Here is a 22,386-nt window from a genome sequence, read left to right as displayed (position 1 = left end):
ATGTAAACACGAAATGGCAACTGGCAAAGAAGATTGGTTGGAGATTATACTAGCCAAAATCTTAAAATGGGTGTAGTGCATGTTCGCAAAGGCACACCCCACCACACCCCAGCCAAGAAAACTGGCTGAAGGCCGCACAACAGGCAGTGAAAGACGCCAGGGAGACAGAGCGCACTGCCGAGCTGGAAGAAGAATGAATTGAATTCTGGGGTCTTATGTGCCAAAACCATGATTATGAGGCATGCCGTAGTGGCATGCCATAGACTGCGGATAAATTTTTACTGCCAGGGGATCTTTAATGTGTCCCCAATGCACAGGACACGGATGTTTTTGCATTTAACTTCCATCAAAATGTGGCTGCCGTGGCTGGGTATTGATCCCGCGAGCTTGTGCTTAGCAGCGCAATATCATAACCACTAAGCAACCACGGCGGGTAGAAGCACCTGAAGGAGGGGCCACGCAGTGTGGCACAGTGCTGGGCAGTATCGAAGATACATGTATCTCAGATACTATCTTACTCTTTGGGTATCTTGTAGCTGTATCATGATATGTCTGGCAAGACATGTATCAGTATCTGTATTCTTGATACATGAAAGAATGTATCGTGTATCCCAAGATACAAGATACTGGCTATCACAACATCACTCTGCGAAACTATAAATGTTGGCTGAACTCCACTTCTCAACCTGGTATTCATTATGAAAAAAGGTAAGGCTGCAGACAGGACACAAGAGAAGTGGACAACACGAACGCCGACTATCAACTGAAGGGAGCACTTAGGCGAAAAGAAGAAAGAAGACACAAAACTCATCTGCACAAGCTCTGGAATGGTATCACCACGTGTCAGTCGGGTACATGTGCCGGTCTACGTGAGAGATAGCTGTTAAGGCACTTAATCTCTTCCTTATGTAAAGTAATCGAAGGCTGACTCACGCACTTCCACCATTGGGTGGGTGTGGTTTTAAAGTTCCCTTAAGCTGTGGCCAGTTCTACGTAGGGCTAACGGGGCGGTGTATCAATCAGAGGCTAACGGAACATAAAAGGTCGTTAACCGGTGGATCGCCTTCTAATCTTTCCCTACATTGCCAAGATTGTAACTGCACGCCAGAGTTAGATGAATGTGCGATATTGTACAGGCACAAGAATGAAGATGCGCGCCTTATGGTAGAGGCATGGCATATCTATAATGGTGGAAGTGCGTGCATGAGTCGGCCTTCGATTACTTTACATAAGGAAATTATGTGCCTTAACAGCTATCTCTCACGTAGTCCGGCACATGTACCTGACTGACACGTGGTGATACCATTCCTGAGCTTGCGCAGATGAGTTTTGTGTCTTCTTTCTTTTTTTGCCTCAGTGCTCCCTTCAGTTGATAGTTGGCGTTTGTGTTGTCCACTTCTCTACTCTTGTGTCCTGTCTGCATGCCTTACCTTTTTGCATAATTGCAAATTTTGCACAGTGTTCCAATTAACTATCACGCACCAAGAGTTCAAAAAAGAGCAGTGCGTCGAAGAAAACTTAGTGCATATTGTTTACAGTGCAGTGGAGTAGCTGCCAGTAATTTTTTGTTACTGAGATTTAATTAGGTAGTTGTAATTAATTATTTAACTCAAGACAATATCCTAATTGTCAAAGTGTCAATGAGGCATTTGAAGGCACAGCCAAGGGACATTTAACTTCTGGTATTTTCAGTGACGTCCTAATTGCGTGCAAATTTTTTTCCGACTGATAAAGCAAAAACTACAAAATGAGAATACCACGTGACTGCGCTCCCACCCGCATAATAAAGCAGCACCCTCGAACAGGCTCCCTCTGAGTTAGCCAGAACAAAATAAAGGAAATAAAGAAAAACATCATGATCAAGCTAGTGCCTTATTTCGCGCTCTCCCGCCGAAGTAGACCATTGCGTTTAGTGTTAGTTGGAAACAAGCTGTGATAGCTGCTGTCTTAGCGTAGGTAAAGTGCAGGGATGTCTTTTGTTTTTTTTTTGCCAGAAAACCTATCACCACAAAAGCTAATTGACAACGTCAGTGCAAAGGTTTTTTAAAGGTGCATTTTAGTTCATCCCAGTCGTCATGTAACTCTCTAATGAGCAAAAGGTAAACATGATCCTTGCCTTGGGATCTGCAAATGGCAACACAAGGAAGGCCGCAAATATATATATCAGTCACGAAAGTGTCGGCTGCCATCAGAAATTATGAAAGCCTGAGACAAACTGGCAGGTTCAAGAAACAGTGGCGGAGGACTCCATCTTTGAGTCCTTGCCTATGCACGGATGTTCTAGCATTTATGGCCTGAAACCCTCATGCTAGCGTGCGAGACGTGGCCGCGCAGGTATCAATTTCCAAGTCATCAGTTTGGAGGATTCTAAACGACGGCTTTTCACCCGTACCACCTTAACCAGCACAAGTGCTTGGAAGATAGGGGCCTGTAGAATCGTCTAGATTTTTCGAATTGGATCCTCACAAAAGCCGATGAGTCACTGGACTTTTTGAGCAACATCATGTGCACAGATGAAGCCAGTTTTCACAGAAATGCCCAGGTAAATTTGCATAATGCATACTATTGGAGGGACTACAATGCACACTGGGTAAAGTGCAATCGGCACCAGTACCATGTGGTCATTCAATGTGGGGTGCGGAATTTATTCCAGTGCGATAATAGGCCCCATCTTCGATCACGCACTGACTGGGCAGCGTTACATGAGCGAAATCCTTGAATAAGTGGTGGATGAATTTCTCAGCGAAGCCCTGCTGTCACGTATTTCACTTCTGTGGTATCAGCAAGATGATGCATTTGCACACAGCAGCAGCCGAGTACGAAACTGGCTGGATGCGACTTTTCATGTGCAGTAGATTGGGAGGCACAGGGCTATAAATGGCCGGCTAGGTCCCCTGACCTCTTTCCACTCGATTTCTTTCTTTGGGGTTATGTGGAAGATCGTGCTTACATTAGCACAACGGACGTCAGGTTAGTTCAAGGCAAGGATAACAGATGTCTGCCATAGAATTCCGGCATCAGTCATCAAGAAAGCCACTGAAGATTTGATAAAACAGACACAGTACTGCATAGGTGCAAAAGGAGACTTATTCGAACACGTCCTCAACGGGGCTTACGAATTCATAGATAATAAGGGCGCACTGAGATCTGATGTGTGTTTTTTTCTTTTCTTTTTTTTTTTTTTTTTTTTTTTTTTTTTTTTGTGCAGACATCCTGAATGCCAATTTGGCTCATTTAGAAGTGGTATATTTACTTTCTTGAACGCATTGGGTTTGCCTTTTCTCTACATGTTGGGCGCTTCTTGTTCTGTTTATTTCGCGTTTTATTTTTTGACAGGAACTTGTTTTTGCAGCACGTATATACTTTCATGAAAAATAAAACGCTCCCTTTAATTTGACTTTGGTCGGAAACAAGTTTCTGGCGTGAAATATACCTTCGCGCTCACTCTTTCCATGGGGTGCGAACAAATCCGGGATTTTGAAACATTCTCTGCCTATTACATTGCTTTTCACATTTCATGCGTGGACAGAGCGGTGCTTCGGCCACGTTATCAAGGGGCTTTTGTTATTAATGTGATCAGTTGGCCTTGAGAGATGGATAAGTGCGACGTAAAAATGAGAGGAAGGAATAGCTGCGAAGCCGCGAAACCAGCTGTTGGTGCTCCTTCCGTACTATTATCAACGTGATGCGCTGTCTCTTTGGGTTTGCGACAGGCAATGCAGTTGCTTTGAATCAGCTTATTTGAGGGCGCTGCTTTATGATGCGGGTGGGAGCGCACTCACCTGGTCTTTTTCATACTTCATGAGGTTTTTTGCCAGCTGGAAAAATTTGTACGCAATTAGTACATCGCTGAAAGCAATTCAGTTAGATGTCATTTTTGGGTGCCTACAAATGCCTCATTGACACTTTGAAAATTAGGGCAGTACTTCTCGAGTTAGATACGTAATTGCGATTACTGAATTAAATCTCAGTAACGAAAGAATTGCAGGCGGCTACTCCACTATACTGGAAACAATGTGCACTAGGTTTTCTTAGAGTACCGCAACATCTCTTTTTTTGTCTTGGTGCATGATAGTTGGGGCACCCTGTAAATTCGCTCAGTAACCGAAGTGAGGCCAAGCCGGATTCACTTGAAATCAGAATTAACAGAAGTCATATGCACTAGCGCTTATACTCGGACTCACAGAAAAAAAGAGACAGAGAGAGGGAGACTACAGTTTCGCCGGAAAGGCGAAGCAGTATTAGTGATAGCCAAGTATCTCCAGTTTTCTCGTAGAAGAAAAATCGTAAAAGGATTGCATGTTAATGTGTCGCTAATGAACGCTTTACATCAGCAGATAACTAGAATATGAAAGGTCATTGAAGCTTTATGTGCTCTCTGTGTACACGATGTCACAAATGTAGCACATAACACAGGGTTAGGCAAGGGTACTTGTATGTACTTTCATCATTTGGTAATGGTAGTGACGATAGCGTTGTGATTACTGTCACATACACAGATTGGTTTGTTTACAACTTAGAGTGTTGGCCAAAGTTAAATCTATACATGACCGTTGTTGAGTACTTGAGTGACTTGGATTGATGTGGCACTTCAAACTGGACTCTTCCAGCACAAACTGAGAATACCATTTCTTGTCTGGTTTTGAAATGTCCACATTGAAGTCTCCAACAATGATCACAGGGGTAGTGTCATTATGGCTAACTCATGCAAAGTGCGTGGTCATGAATTTGTTGATATCACACTTGGGTATGTCTAAAGATATATACACAGTGGGTTTCACACAGTGAGTCAAGGGTGTATGGTGGTACACATATTTTGTCCTTTGTGTATATACCGTGTGGTGCAGCGCAAAGTGGGACAAGGGGCCAACTAGCCCCAATAATCGCCCTTCTAAGTTGTCTATATGGCAATGCCTCTTGCTCATCAGTCCATGTAGTAATCACAAACAATTCCAGCATACCCTTCGACTTGAAATAATGCATCTTGATTGGTTTATTTCAGTTATTATTTACTGTTATTATTATTAGGGGCACAGTGCTTGAAGCCTGCTTCACCCCTGCCGTGGGTCTGCCCGGTATTGTACTATCTCCGGGATCGGCCCATGCTAACCTTTATTGTTGTTGATGCACAAACACAAAAAAATACGTGGAACTCTTGATTTGTCAATTTCATTTATTATTATTATTATTATTATTATAATGGGCAGAGTACTTCAAGCCTGCTTCACCTCTGCCACGGGTTGGCCCGGTGTTGCACTATCTCTAGGATCGGCCCAGATCTTTGCCCACGGACATGACAGATGCATTGGTGGTAGAGGTATACAGTTTCGCTGTAAAAATATTGCTACCAGCGTTGTTGCTGCTCTACACCTGTCCCGTGATCCGGTATTGCATAAACGCCAATAGTTTACAGACAAGGTAAAACTCCATAGTGGTATTAGCACCATCATGCAGAGGCTTCTTATAGGCGTTCTTGTAGTTCGATGGCGGCCCGCTAGCTGGTCGGCAAGTGGAGCGGCTACTCCCATGAATTTTGAAATACTAACAGACATTTAATTAAAATAAAACAAGGTTGGTCAGAGTTTTCCAAGCAAATATTTTTGTGCATATGCGTTTGCTGCTACGTCATATAGATCTATAATTAGAAATTTGTGAATATATCTAAGTACCTTACGATACAAATGAAAAGTATCGTATCAGATACAATTGTGGTAGTATCTTGTATCTGTATCTCAAATACTTGTTGCCCGAGTATCTTGTATCATATCATGATACAACTGCAAAGTATCTTTGTCCAGCCCTGGTGTGGCATGATCTCTCGAGGCGACGCAAAACCCACATTGCGAAACACACGGACTGCTGGTGTTCGAAAGAGCAAAGGCAGGCAACCCTGTCTCATAGCCAAAAAATGACAATGAAGTGTATGGTGCCCTGTAAGTGTATTATGCCCTGTGCCCTGTAATAATGTTTTGAACATGGCTATTGGAAATTACAAATAAACCTTCAGCGTACTAGAAGTTGCAGCTTGAGTAATATTGGGAACAAACATTAGGAACAACTCGGAAGCAATATTTTTTTTTTACTTGTTTGGGCAGTAACTAGCATATGTAATGCGGTCCTGTACAAAGGGTTGGGGGCAAGAGACTGCATTTTCTTAAGTTTTGGCTGGTTGTCCAGATGATATAGTTTTGTTCTCGCAACTTGCCTGGATGTTCTCCGAGTGCCCAGATAACGACTCTGGCTTTTAACTCAAGGTCAATTGAAGGTCACCGACAGTGTGAGCTAAAAGCATTTCATGCTTAAATAATATCCAGTCTTGCATTACTAGCAAGCTAAGCACACTCGTGACTCACTGAGGTGGCATTGTTCTGCTGCTGAGCATGAGCTCGAGGGTTTAGTTCCTAGCCATTGTGGCTGCCTTCCGATGGGGATGCAATACAAAAATGCTTATCAGGCCTTGGGTGCCCGTTAAAAAAACACCAGGTGGTCAAAATTAATCCAGAGGCCTCCACTGCAGCATCTATCATAACCCACTGCACAGTTTCAGCATGTTAAACCCCGTAATTAAAATTTTTTAAGTGCACTTGTGCATCCAGGGGTGCATAGTTCTTTATCTTTTTCTGTTTTGTTTTGTCACTGTCGCGGCAGCTGTAATCAGTTATCAATTACTTTTCTTTTGCAGGCTATTTGACAGTGCTTTCAGCTGCAAATGGCATTATTTATGCTGAAAGTTATGCAATAAAACGGGGGGGGGGGGGGGGGTTACAATGTGACCACTACCTGATCTTATTATTATGCTTTTAAAATAAAAAAAGGGGCAAAAAGTTTTTATTCTATTTAAAGGCAGCTTTTTAGTATTCATATTTAGTCCAGTTACAAGCTATTTGAATGCTCCTTATTGTAATTGTAAGTGTTTATGCTTGTCTGTTGTGTTTGTATCTGTTCCAACATTTTGTGCCGAGTCAGGTTGCAATCATTTTGTTCATACTGAAAATCAAAATTTGTATTAATGCTTGACTGTGTTCATGCTGCAAGGAAGTACTGTCATGATGGTGGAGTAGCATTTACAGTCATTCTGTGATTAACAGTTCTTTAGCTTGTTTTCAAATCGAAGCTTGTATTTGCTCATTGTGAACTATTCATACAGGGCTTGAGATATCTTTATTCCTCTTTTCTTTTTTCTCATTCTGATTACATTTTAATGAGCCCCCAAAGCTCTCCAATTTGCTGTAAAGGAATATCTGTTGACACCTTGCAAGCATCTATATGCTTTTCTTATAATTAATTCTTTCATTTTCCTTTGTTTCATACAATTAAATTTTGTGCAGGTAAAGATGTCCAGCAGTTTTTGCATTCTCCAAATTTTTTTGACAGTTTGAGTTCATAGTATCAAAACGACATTGCAGTAAAAAATGAATTTACTGAACAAGGGGGAAAGCCTGGTTTTAGGTGGGGTGACGGAAAAGGCCTTTGTATTTTGGGTTTCGCCTGCTTTCATTATTTTGATGATGAGCCCAACAACATCAGAGTGACATACAATGAAGGGCACTCTTTGTTGTGTGCTAAGCACTTTATTTTAAGTAATTTCACTCAAGATGGAGTGGCATGGTAATACAGTAGCATGAATGTAGCAGTATGTGAAAACAGTGCACGTGACAGAGAGTTTAAAAAAGTGAAATGTATGTGGCTTACAGTAACTAATCAAAATAAGGGATAAGGCTGCTTTACATATTGTCAGACTTGAAAATACAGTGGAGACCTTGCAAAGGGCTTCCTTCAGGAAACTGTACACATAGAACGTAGTAGCTGAGAGAACATATTTAAATATGGCCCAAACATATTACTGGGACAACAAACTGGGACAGAGGGCTTCAGCTATGCTATAACCAGGAAAATATTGCAACCTTTACCTGCACCTACAAGCAAAATATTACGATCAGCAATTGCTCTAGGAAAGAAATTGAAATGTTTCTGTTTGTATGAAGATGTGCTCCTCTTACCTGTGCATGTAGTACGCCATGTCCCGTGGAGCACTGCAGGGTGGCCGGGAATTGAGGCTGCGGGTGCGACACAAGAAGCCAAAGCGTCTACTGCGCAGTTGGTACAACCTGGTCGGAAAGGACCAGGCCATCGCTAATGGAGTTGATCCAGTGGATGAGGTTAGGAGTATTTTGGTGGCGTTTCCTTTTTGGCTGGTTTTATTCATACATCCTAGTGAGGACTCAAGTAGCCACTGTGATGACTCTTCACCACAGCGACAAAGTGCAGCATAAGTGGCATTTCTATCCTTTGAAAGGAAAGCACCAATAAGTGTGCTTTAATATATTGTCATTGGGAAGGATATAAAGGACAGCATTCAGTGCATGCTAACAATGTTCTGTCTCACTCCTTCATGCATGCTGTTGATCTGCCAGTGTTATGTTTGCCTTCATGTGGGAATGTTTTTGGGTTTAGAGGAACATAAAAGCTCTCTCTGAAAACAGTGTTGACTTGAAAAAAATCAGCAGATCCCATGTATATCTGGGAACTGGTTATAAGCGAAGCTTCCTTTGATGTTTACTGAAATGTCTTCACTTCTCTTCTTCCCTTACTTGTACCTCAATGTTCCTTGCTTAATGCACCCTCTGGTCCCGCTTTGTTCTCTTCACTTCTTTCTCCACACTTGGCTACTTTTTGGGCCCATTTCTTGACTTCTCTGCAGCTTCAATTTTCCGTTTGCTATGTCGAGCGCAGGATCAAATCCCGGCCACAGGAGCCACATTTCGATGGGGCCGAAATGCAAAAAACGCCCTTGTACCATGAATTGGGTGCAAATTAAGAAACCCCCAGATGGTCAAAACCAATCCAGAGTCCCCCCGCTACGACATGTCTCATATTCATATGATGGTTCTGGCATGTAACACCCCAGAATTTAATTCAATTTTCTCAGAATTTAATTTAGTTAAATTTTTATTCTGCTCGTCTATTCATGCGCATACTCAGTGCCACATGCCCAGTTGTACATACCCCGTGGCAGAAGTGGTTTTATAATGGATAAGACGGGCACAGCCAGCGCATGCAAAGCGGGGGAAAGGTACAAATATCAAAATGTGCACATTTGTTGGTCTTATGTTGACCACATTCCAGGTTTATGCTACCCATGTTTGTGGGTTGCCAAAGTTCCTATGAATAGTCAGCTGCAGTCTGCACAAATGTATGAAATTTGCTGGTGAAACCAGGTGAAAAACTTGACTGGTTTGTTGATATTTTCAGAGCCTAACTTGTGGCTGTTAGGGTTCCTGCTGCTCTAAGGAGCAGTGAGCTGTTGCTTGATATGGCATACATATGTCTCTTAGGCACTGCCTTGTATCAAGTGCTTGTATTTGGAACAAGAAAACCAACTGCTGAGCTAGCTGAACTGTGAAAAGCTCAGCCAGCTCAGTTGTCTGAGCGCTTGTCAGTAGTTGGATGCCGTTGAGGGAGGATATGTCATGCTGTAATGTTTCTTGGTCCAGGACCGTTTTTTTGATACTAATAGTCTTAGGTTTCCTGAAAGATGTCTGCATGTTATTAGCCCCATATATTCGTAGTGCATCCCCTCTTTAGAGGATGCCGCTGCGATAGTAGTTTGTATAACACATGCCTCCAGGCCCTTGTGTTTGTCAAGGACTCTGGTGAGGCATTAGTGCTCTAACCAATTTTTGCATCTGACTTATTTTGTATATCGTATCATTTTTTCACAGTGCATTTTAATGCTCATAGTACATGTCATTAGACATCGGCATAATCTTATTACACGTGGATTTTATGCACCTTACAGCTACTATTTTTAAGGCCCCTTTACAGCCATGTCATATCAACTTTGTAGTACTCATCACTCCACTGCAAAGTCACACTGGCATGGCGTTCTTTGGCCATAACTGGCCCTTGTGCCACTAAACAACACACATTCATCTATTTAATTGAGAGAGGGTATGCTTTTAAAGTGGTATTTCCATCATCCACGAACTAGCTCGTTGGCACTCCTCGGCGCAACCACTCGTAGAATTTCATTTTTATTCTGTCGTGATAATGGGAAGGCCACGTTGAAATTTTAAAAAATTTACGGGTAGGAGCCATTCATTGCCTTATGTGACGGACGCATTTAATAACAAAGGTCACATGAGAATGTGTGTGCATACTTATCATCACGATGTCCACCGGTCAGGACAATAGTTATGTTCGTACCTTTGTTCAAAATTCTATGTCACCGCTGTGTCGTATGCTAAACAACTTTGCTGGTCATCTACCTTCACAGAGTGGAAAGTGAAATGGCTCATGATTTAAAAAATAAATAAATTTGGGTGCTGTTGAGTGTAGCTTTGTTTCTTTCCTGAGCCATGTTATTTAAAGCCTAGGTTCACATAACATGTTGATGCTGTAGATTTTAATAGTACGAACAAGTATTTTGTATACTGAGCATCATGTTTGTGCTTTAGATTTTTATTAGAAAATGTGAGGAAAATAGTTTGGCAAAGAAAAAGACAACATTTATTTGTGGTGATGCTTTGTCCACATCGCCAGACTAAGAAGTAGCGGCATTTCATAATCAAAAAGTACTTAAATATAGGGGTCGCAGGACCTAAAGTGGCGTTAAAAGCTGCTGCATATTCTCTTAATTAGTGATCCCTGTAATGCCTGTTGATTGTTGAATTGTTTGCTTTATTTTGCGCAGCTTCTATTTATTGATTGCCTTGATACCTGTAACACCTGTCATTCTGTTTAGACTTCCGCCACTGTTAAAAAATTTTGAACTTCTGCTTGTGCATGTTATATGTTTGGGGTTTCTTGGTTTAACCATCAGAATTATGGCTACACCAAGAAACGCTGTCTTTGACTGACAAGCTGTGCAAAGCTAGAAAAAGTGATGCTTTAGGTGATCCACATTAAAGAAGTACAGGACGTTGTAGACACTTTAACCATAGTTAAACGCGTCAGGCTTATACATTGCACCAGCTTTGTGACTGCAGTACCCTGCTTCTGAGTGAAAGGTCGGATCAAATCTCAACATTGGATAACTGATTCCAATATGGCACTGCAAGAACGCTCATGTGGTTGTTAATGAGACCTGGGTAGACATAGAAGTGCAGGTACAGTATTGTAATAATCTTGAACTTCCCTCTATAATAGACCTCATAGTGCACAGTGTCGCTTTGGGATGTGGAGCCCCCAGAATATTCACCTGGTTTCTGTCTCACTGGTTTCTGTCTCAAGAATAAATTTTATTTTATTGCCAGCTGCTTAGTGCATCTTTGCATTTATGCTTACTTAATATGTACGTAAAAGATATGTGATGTGCAGTGTTGTCATTCGTACTGTTGCAAGGTCTTGCAACATTTGGGGGGCTTGATGCAGTGTTCTGCATGGTATTGCAAATCTCTGGACAAATGCTTGTGGAGCAGGAGGACTTACTAATCTTTATTTCTGGTGCCCCCACAGTCACAATTGCTCTAATTTGTTGTTGTTTCTGGCATGCTCTTATGTGTAATCGATAGAAATTGCAGATGGAGTAATCTTGCAGCCAAATTTTGCCGACACCTTTGATGTTGTTGCTGTGTGATTAGTCTTTTTGTCAGTGGACTCACAATTTCTTTACAAAAAATAAACTTCTTAAATTTCACTGGTTAGCTCCTTTCATTGCTACTTCCCTTGTACTCTCAGCAGTGTTGACTACCATTTCCTCAGCAACTTGGGTTTACTCTAGGAACTGAAGTTAGCTTCATTTTATATTGTATCTTTTGCCGTCTTTACTGCGGTCAATGTAAGGTCAACTATTGCAAGGTCAGTGTTTTATTTTTTTAAAGGAATGTTTGCCTGACAAGCTTGGGCTTTAGCAGTTGACTTTGATTATGCAGGTCCAGCCAGGCTGCACTGGTAGGATAGTTTTTATAACCTAACACAAAACACAAAAGGCCTTACTTACTTGTTTTATTATTACCTGCTTTATTGGGATTCTTCAGCAATGTTGTTTTTATGAGAGTGAGCTCCTATTAAATACTTTTGTTACAGTGGAATCACTATTAGATAATGGATACTTCTGACAGTGTCAAATTCAGGGAGGAGTGATACGATTAATATTAAATATCTTAACTATTCGTACACCAAGCTACGCTAATTGCCTTTGGCTTGATGTGATGCTATTACATTGTCTAAGGTAGATCACCAGAAACTGAGGTGGATGAGTAGACACCTGAATGCAAAAGACTGGCCACATGGCTCTTTCCTTGAGCAGTCTCTCTTGGCTGCACAAGGAAGCCAGTGTAAGAGATGGAGTGTTGTTTTTGCATGCCAAGGAAGACATTAGCTTACAGACTATTTAATGATAACGTGTTTGAATGCAGGCTCCCATGTATGTTCTTTCAAACCAGGGTTCCTTAACATTGTTTTAAGTTCACTTTCTGGCTCTGAGTCGGTGTGCTGTCTTGAGTGGAGATTGGACACCAAAGGTGGCCGTGCTGAAAGCGGCTAAGGCCAAGTTTTGTATGACACCAATGACTGACTCGCTGCATAATATAACCGGTGCTGTGACATTATTCTTGCATTTTTTAAAGCCTCACAGATACAAATATGGCATAAAAGTAAGGTGAAGTTTCCATAAAAGTGAAATGAAATAATAATGCATTGTATTTCAGTGTAGTCAACAAAATAATGAAATTGTCATTTTACTACATATATGTTACTGACTCGTGACTCCAAGCATTTTGTGCCAGTGCCTCTGGAGTTGCCAGCTGTTGACTTCTGTGCATTTTATTAACTCTTTCCTTACCATGGCCATTGAAGATGGGTGACAGGTGACCCACGAGCACTGCCCGATTCCAAGGCTCCTGGTGTTCTTAAGGAATTGCCGTGATATCTAGAAAGTAACATAAGGAGTAAACTTGCATTTTCTCAGTACTTTATTTCTTTGTCCCCCGCAGGGGCGTCTGCGTCAGCAGGCGTTTGGTGTGTTGTGACACCACGTACCCGAGCACACGAGGGTTTTACCCTCCCGCGTGTAGCCGTGCACGGCTTAGCCGTGTCTGGGGAAAGGGGGATCCTGGGGGTTGAGCCGATGCTGGGTGTTTGGACCGTTAAGGCCCCCCGGCGGAGGCAACGCACCTCTTCGGCCTCGGCTTCACATAGACGGCACCTCCAGACTGAACCACCTGGAGGAAATCGGCAGTCGCCTTTTCCTGTCCTCCACTTCAATCTTTGTCTTTCTCTCTAGCCTTTTCATCTTTCCTGTCTTCTTTTCGCTTCTTCTTACTTCTGAATTTCCTGGCGGCAAGGGTTAACCGTGTGTAGTATATCCAGTCTTGGTTATATGCATTAGGTTATAATGGTGGTGCATAGCTTGCGTGTGCAGGTTGCTCAGAACTTGTAGCGTCCCCTTGTTGGGCTCGGTGGTGAGTGGCTACCACCGCCGCCGAATTTTATACCATGTTATGGCAGAAGCTTTCCCGCGACTTCCAGATCGGCCTCCTAAAAGAGGCCGTACTGATGCAACTTTTCAATTTGCCCTCCGAGCCGACCTAGACAACTTTCCACGTTACTATGTCTTGCATAGTGAAGGAACACTAAGTATGCGTAAGCTATCCCCTTTCTTGGTGGCGAAATGCCTGATAGAAAAAATTGGCAAAGACTATAAAGCCTCGAAAATGACCAGTGGAGACCTGCTTATAGAACTGAGAAACAAAGAACAAATGCCAAAGCTGTCCGAACTCGCCAGTATTGGTGAAATCAAAGTCACGATTTCTCCCCATCGCTCCCTAAACACCTGCAGTGGCGTTATCTCAGAGGAAGATTTTCTCAGCTTGAGTGACGAGGAACTCCTCGAGGGGTTCCAAGAACAAAATGTCATTAAAGTACAAAGAATTACAATCCGAAGGAACAATGAACAACTACCCACCAAACATGTGATCCTCACATTTGGTACTAACATTCTCCCCACTTCTCTCGACGCAGGATATCTAAAGATAAATGTCAGACCATACATACCGAACCCAAAGCGGTGTTTTAAGTGCCAGAGGTTCGGCCACACATCACAATCATGTAGAGGCAAAGAAGCTTGCGCGAAATGCAGCGCCAACGATCACCCATCTGAAAACTGTAACGCTCCCCCACGCTGTGTGAACTGCAAAGGGGATCATCCAGCGTATTCACGATCATGTCCCTGCTGGAAGAAGGAGAAAGAAGTGATTGCTCTTACAGTAAAAGGGAAGATTTCATTTTTCGAAGCAACGAAGGGACTCTCACTCTTACCTCAAATAAGCTATGCCAATGTGGCGCGGCAGGGGGCAACACCACATCGGTCTCAGAAGTCTGCAGAGGTCACAGTCAGTGGTCTTGTAGCAACTCCATCCGCCCCCTCGGTGGCAGCAGCTAGTGCTGCTCCACCATCATCCAAGACGGCCCTGCAGACAGCTGTTCCGCAGGTCCCAAGACTAAATAGAACGCGAAGGCCCGAGGCGCGTGTCTCGGCGCCTGGCTCTCGATCATCCAGCGCCTCAGAGAAGGCGATGGAGGTCGATACCAAAACCCCGGCGCCATTGACGCCAAAAGAACAGCACTCTTCTGAGCGCTCTAAGAAGGACAAGGTCCTTATAACGATACAGAAAAAGGGACAGGCAACCTGAACGGTTACTGCCCATTAAACGTGCACTGTCCCATATTGCATGTCACCTTTAACTTTTAAGAAGTTCACAAACATCAGTACATTTTTTATTTTACAACTATGGCTTTCGTTGTACACTGGAATTGCAGAGGTCTTATACACAATATAGGTGACATCAAAGACATTATCAGCACTTTTTCGCCAGTTGCAGTGTGTCTTCAAGAAACGAATCTTGGTCCAAAAAATAGTAACATTCTCAAAGATTTCACCGTTGTCCGAAGGGACCACGAACACTCTAGCCGTTTGTCAGGAGGAGTCGCCATAGTTGTTCAGGGCGGCACTCCTACATGAAATGTTCAGCTGAATACTTCTTTCCAGGCTGTTGCCGTCACTGTTCTATCGCATAAAACCATCACCATCTGTTCACTTTACATCCCACCCCATACTCATTTTACTACTAGACAACTGGAAAATCTAATGCACCAGTTGCCAGAGCCTTTTATTCTAGTAGGGCATTTTAATGCCCATTGTAGCCTCTGGGGCAGCGATAGAACAGACCAAGGGCAAGTAATCGAAGATTTTATTTTGTCTAACAGCATATGTCTTTTAAACTTGGGTTGACCAACATATTTCTCACCAAGCTCACACAAATTTAGCTGTCTAGATTTAGCCTTCTGCTCACCGTCTGTTTTTAGCAATGTTAAGTGGGAAGTCCTGGACACTTCATATGGAAGTGATCATTTGCCGGCATTTATCAAGCTAACATCCCCATTACCTACCATAAACTCTAAGCCACGTCGCTAGAAAACACATCTTGTCAACTGGCCGCTTTTTATGAAATATGCAAAACTCGAAGAAGTCCTTTTAAATGAACTCAGCGTAAATGAAATTAATGAGAAGTTCACTGCGGTTTTAATTTCAGTGGCAGAAAAATCAATACCTCAAACATCCAGCCTTGTGTGAAAAAAAATTTCCCTTGGTGGACTCCTGAGTGCACAGAAACAAAAAAGCTTCAAATTAGGGCCTGGGGTATGTTACGAAGACACCCCACCTATACCAACATTTTATGCTTTAAACAGGCCAAAGCCAAGGCACGATTTATCAGAAGGCAGGCAGAAAAATCATTGTGGAAGAAATACGTATCTTCCATAAACAGTTCAGTCACATCTAAACGCATGTGGGAACAGGTTGAAAGTTTCGGGGAGATTACTCTATACAATACCGTTATTTACAAGTCCAGACACACAAACAACAATACAAGAACAGGCAGATATACTTGGCGAACATTTCCGTGATGCATCCAGTTCAGGGAATTATACAAAGGAATTTTTACAGTACAAACAGTCTGCTGAAAAACAGAAGCTGCCCACTACTGGCGCGTTAAATGAACCATACAATGCCCCCTTCACACAACAAGAAATAAACAGAGTCCTTTCTGCAGGAAAAAACACAGCGCCAGGACACGACCGCATTCAATACAATACAATACAATACAATCTTTATTGTGCATAAGGAAAACAGAGTACATATAGCAGGCCTACCAAAGCCTCAGAGGGCTTGACTGGCAGTGCCTGACAGTCAGGTCACAGAAAATTGCACAGGGTTAATAGCGGAGTTAGCTATTAGCGGGTCGGAGCAAAATGTCGGAACAGTTATACTAAATGTTACATCAAACATCGACAATTTTAAGTTGTTTCTTAATCCCACGTCTTGTGTTTGCTTCTAACACAGGCGTAGGCAATTTATTAAATATGGCTGGAACATAGTATTGCCGCGTTCTCCTTCCATACTTTGTCGCAGTCTTGGGGATGACGTAGGGTTCCTTCGGTCTTAAGGAGCGGACAGGCGTATATCGTGTTTTAAAATCATTATTCCAGAAGTGTTTAATGACAACACTTTCGATAATCAGAGAAGTGAAGTTTGGCAAATTCAACAACCTAAACACGTCTGTATCTTGCTTTGGACACAAATCGTAAGCCACTGTTTACAGCAGTGAACGTAAAATTGAATTAATTCTTGAGCTCCACCTAAGAGTACAATGACCATACACAGTCAAGCCATAACGTAGCACACTGTAGACTAAAGCATGCACAATAATTTTTCGAACGGAGATTGGCATAAGACATCGCATATTGTATAATACACAGGAGACCGCGCGCAGCCTTTTACAGATGTGGGATAATTGCGAGTTCCATAAAAGATCACAGTCAAAAAGCAACCCAAGATACTTAACAGAAGAGGCATTTTTAACAGGTTGACATGTAGATCCAAAACAGTCTGATGTGTGCAAGAATATTGGTGTCGTAGGCAGGATTTTTTTCATGGGGTTATGGAAACAGACAAGTCGCGTTTTAGAAGGGTTCATGCTTATTAAATTAGCCGCAAACCAGTCCATAGCTTTAGTTGCCTCATTCTGTAAGGAGCTGATTGCATCAGAGTAATTAGTTGCACAAGTACAGTATCATCGGCATATTGATATATATAATTACCTACTACATTGGACAAATCATTCACATAAATGTTAAAAAGCAGGGGGCTTAATATTGAGCCCTGAGGGACTCCAGAATGAATACTGGTAAAAACACTTAAACTATTTCCCACCTTTACACACTGTCGTCTATCCTGCAGAAAGTTAGCTAGTAAATTCAAGAATGACCCACGAAGGCCTAGGAGAGACAGTTTCTGCAACAAAATCTCATGACAAACACTGTCAAATGCCTTAGAGGCATCCATAAAGAGGGCACATGCTACCCGGTTGCGGTCTAGTGTCAAGTTTAAAAGATCAGAGAAAGCTTCTAACAGTGTTTGTGTACCCTTCCCCTCTACAAATCCATACTGATGTGATGACAATACATTATGCTTATCTAGAAACTGTGTTACCGTAAGAGCCACATGTTTTTCTAATATTTGAGCTATACAGGGAATTATCGAAATAGGTCTGTAATTTTCAATACTATTGCGTGCACCTTGCTTGTGAAGCGGAATTACAATTGCGGTTTTCATATCAACTGGAATCACACCACCATCCAAAACAAAGTTTAAAAGGGATAGCAATACATGTTTAATTGCGTCAAAATTTCTCTGAAGTTCACTGACAGAAATTTTGTCGAAGCCAGGTGATTTGTTCGTCTTGAGATTGAAGACAATGGAACTTAATTCTTCAAGCGATAGTAAAGGAAGATATGCGGAATCTAGCAAGCTATCTGTTAAAGTACACACCGATGGTCGCCGTGTCCTCGATCCCGAGACACTTGAAAAGAATTGATTAAATAAGTTTGCCACAGTTTCGTCGTCTGCAGAAAAATAAGATGAAAGGCGCTGTTGAGGCGTTGAAATGTTGCCGCCTCTAAGGTTATTGATTAGGGACCATGTTTTCTTTATGTCAGATCGAGCTTCTTGAAATTTCTTTCTGAAATAAACGCGCTTCGCAAGTCTGATCATTGCATTCACTTTGTTTCTGGCACATTTGTATCTTAAGCGCGTGTCGTTGCAGTTTGACGACCGCTTGGCCTTGGTCCACAACAAGTCTTTTTCCTTTATAGCAGCTAGGATTTCGCTGGTCATCCATTTCTGGCTCAGGTTACGTTGCCCGATTTTGACAACGCGTGTTGCCGCCTGCCTAAAAGCATCAAACGCAGCTACAAATTCGCGGTACATGTTTTCCGGTGACACAGTGCATAAAAAATTATCCCAATCATTTTTCTGGACTAGTTTATCAAAAAGCCTTGGGTCAATTATACAAATTTGTTTGACAGAGTTAATAGCCTCCGATAGCAAAGGATTCACAGTCTGTTTCAGTGAACAGCAGACGAAGTAGTGGTCAGAAAGCTTAACCTGTGCAATGGTAGATTTTACTTCCAGATTATGGGCTCTAACATTTACGTGATCAATGCAGGATGAAACAAGACGTTGAGATAGGAATTCTTCGCGAGTTGCTGCATGGATTGTCATTTCAATTTCCCATTTAGATAGTGTATCTAAATAATCAGCAACTATTCCTACTGTTGGACGTAACGTATCTATATTAATGTCACCTGTGAGGCAAATACATTCATCGGTTCCTAAACGTGATAACGCGGAGTCGAGCTCAGCCAAAAAAAGACGCCATGCTGGCTCATCTATCTCGGGCATCTGTAGAAGCTCTCCTTAAAGTTTTCAACATAATCTGGGAATCGGGTATAATGCCCAAAGAGTGGAAAAAAGCAATAGTAGTTCCACTTCTAAAAGCCGGTAAACCCTCAACATCCGCAAGCAGCTACAGACCCATTGCCCTCACGAGCTGTTTGGCAAAATCATATGAAAGCATTATCAATATAAGACTCTCATTTATTTTAGAATCAAGAAACCTCATAGACCCCCACCAGTGTGGATATAAAAAAGGTTCAACTACTGACCATCTTGTTCGTCTAGAACATGAAATTCGGTATGCATTTTTACACAAACAACACTGTCTTGCAGTTTTCTTCGATTTAGAAAAAGCCTATGATACCACACGGAGATATGGAATTTTAAGAGACCTGGCTGACCTCGGCATCCGTGGTAAAATGCTGAATTGCCTAACTGATTTTATGTCTAATAGAACATTTCAAGTACGTCTGGGTACAGTTCATTCTAATACATTTACGCAGGAAGATAGCATTCCGCAAGGTTGTGTTCTCAGCATGACGCTGTTTATAGTAAAGATGAATTCAGTTAATAAGATTATACCTGTGGCCATATCACACTGTCATTCTTTCCTCTCGCTGGACAATTTCCACCAAGATGCATCTGGTAGCCACACCTACTGCACAGCTTCTTTTCCGTCGCAACCGAATTCACTATCGTAGTTTGCGCTCCGCCTGTTGCTGCGCTTATCTCTTGGAAGTGCTGCTTCCCTTGCTCTTCAATGCGGCAAATGTCTACCGTTTTTTGGTAAGAAGGGTTTTCCGCTAATAGCTTCTGCTGCAAACGCTTGTCTCGGACGCCTAGAACGATACGGCTGCGTAGCATACGGTCTTCTAGAAGTCCGAATTCACAGTTCTTGGCTAAAATTTTCAGTTCGATCAACCAGTCATTAAATGGTTCGCCTTCTTTCTGGTCCCTTGAACCAAAGCGGAATTCGTGGAGGGTTAAGTTGTTTGCTGGCTTGTAGTAGTCCTCGAATTTCTTGATCAAAACTTTGACGTCATTTCTGTCCTCGTCCGCGTCGAACTTGAAAGTGCTGAATGCTTTCCTGCCTTCTTCGCCTATGCTCACGAGAAATGTTGCTGCCTGCACATCGGTTGGCTGCTTAGTCAATTGAGTAGCAGTGGCAAACAGTTCGAACTCACTCTTCCATGTTCTCCAACCAAACCAGGCGTCGTCTGACGTATCCAGGGGTTTCGGCGCCGGTAGTAGAGTCGATGGAACTGGCAGCGTCGTAGGCGGGGGTGGTGTCGTCGCCATCTCAACTGGGCTCCGCTGCCACCATGTAGGCAGCGGAGCACCCCTACGCCCGACTGGCTAGCATCGACAGAAAGCGTGACTATACCGTCATCTCTTATGCACTCTGTTTATGTAGACGATCTCCAAGTAGCTTGCCGCGCCTCAAGTTTGCCAACCTGTGAAAGGCAGCTTTAAATGACAATAAATAAGCTTACACAATGGGCTAACAAAAATGGTTTTCGTTTCTCCACACAGAAAACAGTTACTGTTTTGTTCTCTCAGAAACGAGGGCTACACAGCGATCCAATCCTAAAATTGAACAACACCATATTGCCGGTGAAACAAGATCATAAGTTTTTAGGAGTAACCTTTGACACCAAACTTAATTTCCTAACTCACATAAAAGCACTAAAGATTAAAGCAAATAAAGCTCTAAATATCCTTAAAGTTTTGTCTCATAAGCACTGGGGTTCCGACCGAACGTGCCTTTTACGTGTTTACCGGTCTCTTGTGCGTAGCCTTTTAGACTATGGCTCCGTGGTTTACGGCTCAGCCAGACAGTCCTACATCAAGCGACTTGATCCAGTACATAACCTTGGACTGCGACTGGCAAGTGGCGCCTACAGAACGTCACCTTTCCAAAGTTTATATGTTGAGTGTAATGAGCCCTCCTTACAGCAGCGCAGATCGTTACTCACTTTTTCTTACGTACTCAGAATTCAGTCATCACCGCAACACATATGCTACAACATCCTCACACAATGCAACTCACGCTTACACTATACAAATAAACCGAACATGATTAGGCCACTTGTCCTGCGGTATGAGCAATACTGTTGGGATTTTGACATTCCCCACGAAGTCCTCCAGGTTGCCAAGAAACCACAACGATTGGCCCCGTGGTACGATTTCACACAGTTGTGCGACCGGACAATGACACATTTAAAGAAGAAAGACACCCCACACGAACACATTATACAAGAATTCCGTGCACTTCAAGCCAGATATCAAAATAACATGCAATATTACACTGATGGCTCTAAAACAAAAGATCATGTGGGTGTGGGGGCCGTAACGGAAAATTGGGAAGCAAGTATTCGATTGCCACAACACGCCTCTGTTTTCACGGCCGAAGTTTACGCTATATGGGTTGTTGTTAAAAAGATTATCACTGATAAACACAAACATGCACTCATATACACTGACTCTTTAAGCACACTGAAGGCTCTACAGCTGAAATCTGAGTGTGAACCCCCTGACAGGAGACATTTTAAATATGTTGGCCCTAAACAAATATGGGAGGTCAATTCGTTTCTGCTGGGTTCCAAGCCATGTTGGGATACCAGGTAACGAAGCAGCTGATAGATGTGCATCGATGGCAGCGTACAAAGAGATAACAAACACAACACTTCCATACAAAGATAGCATCCGTGCGATTAGAAAAAATGGCAACGCGAATGGGACCGTTGTGCCGATAACAAGCTACATCTCACTAAACCCATAGTTGGCGAGTGGAAGTCATGTTGTCATCAGGAGCGGTCCATCGAAGTAGTTTTATGCCAACTACGCATTGGCCACACACACCTCACACACAATTATTTACTTACGAATGAAGACACACCAACATGCGAGAAATGTCAAGAGCCACTAACAGTTATGCACATATTACTGACATGTACGCATATTGGAACACAGACGAGCACTTTTGCACAAATTATATCAACTACACATACCTTTACACCCTGCTCTAATTTTAGGTGATGATCCGTTAGTCCCATTGTGTGACATCCATAAATTTCTAGATGACAGTGGCTTTTTACATAAAATATAGATTATTAACACAGCCCTTTCCTTCACAAACTGGATTTCAAAACACCTCGTGTTTGGCGCAGCATAGCCTTAGCCGCTTTTGCGCCATTAAACCCCATTTAACTAACTAACTTTATTTCCTTGTCATGCAAAGGCGATTTTTAACGAGCGCGCAGGGGTGCGCGGCTTATGATCATGAAGATGGCTGGGCAGTCATGTGAATGACGTTGATCTGGCGATTCAGTTGTGTCCTCAAATGATTGTTTGGATGCAACTAGCAGCAATGAGTTGGAGGATGTTGTCAAATCATAGAATTTTAATTGAAACAATGGAGACTCAGTACCAATCCGGGCAGTCGGTAGTTATTCAGCAGTGAGGGCTATTTTCGGCCTTTTGATGGCCGACTACTTGTGCTGATTGAGATGTGGTATAGATATTGGCAGTATTGTGGTATCTCTAATTTGCAGTCTCTTTACAGCGTATGGAGGATATTTCCTGGCCCTAGACCAGCAGTGTGATGTTTTAACCAATGTGGCACCTTTCCACTAGGCAAAAAAAAAAAG

At 42.5% G+C, this 22,386-nt stretch overlaps 1 protein-coding gene and 1 pseudogene across 4 annotated transcripts in view; both read left to right on the top strand.

Moving 5' to 3' along the window:
* Pcl (polycomb protein Pcl) overlaps window positions 1–22,386 on the top strand; it is a 97,690-nt gene that overhangs the window by 9,085 nt on the left and 66,219 nt on the right. For 2 of the 4 annotated variants that reach the window (XM_055063532.2, XM_050195745.3), the window contains exon 2: window positions 8,013–8,159. The exons of the other annotated variants lie outside the window; for them this stretch is intronic. In XM_055063532.2, the coding sequence (XP_054919507.1) occupies window positions 8,013–8,159 (147 nt within the window). The remainder of the gene's footprint in view (window positions 1–8,012; window positions 8,160–22,386) is intronic. 4 annotated transcript variants of the gene reach the window in all.
* On the top strand, window positions 5,151–5,282 carry LOC126548700 (U2 spliceosomal RNA; annotated as a pseudogene).

This window comes from Dermacentor andersoni, chromosome 1, assembly GCF_023375885.2.
Source record: "Dermacentor andersoni chromosome 1, qqDerAnde1_hic_scaffold, whole genome shotgun sequence".
Classification (NCBI taxonomy): Eukaryota; Metazoa; Arthropoda; class Arachnida; order Ixodida; family Ixodidae; genus Dermacentor; species Dermacentor andersoni.
This window is presented reverse-complemented; position numbering and strand designations above follow the sequence as displayed.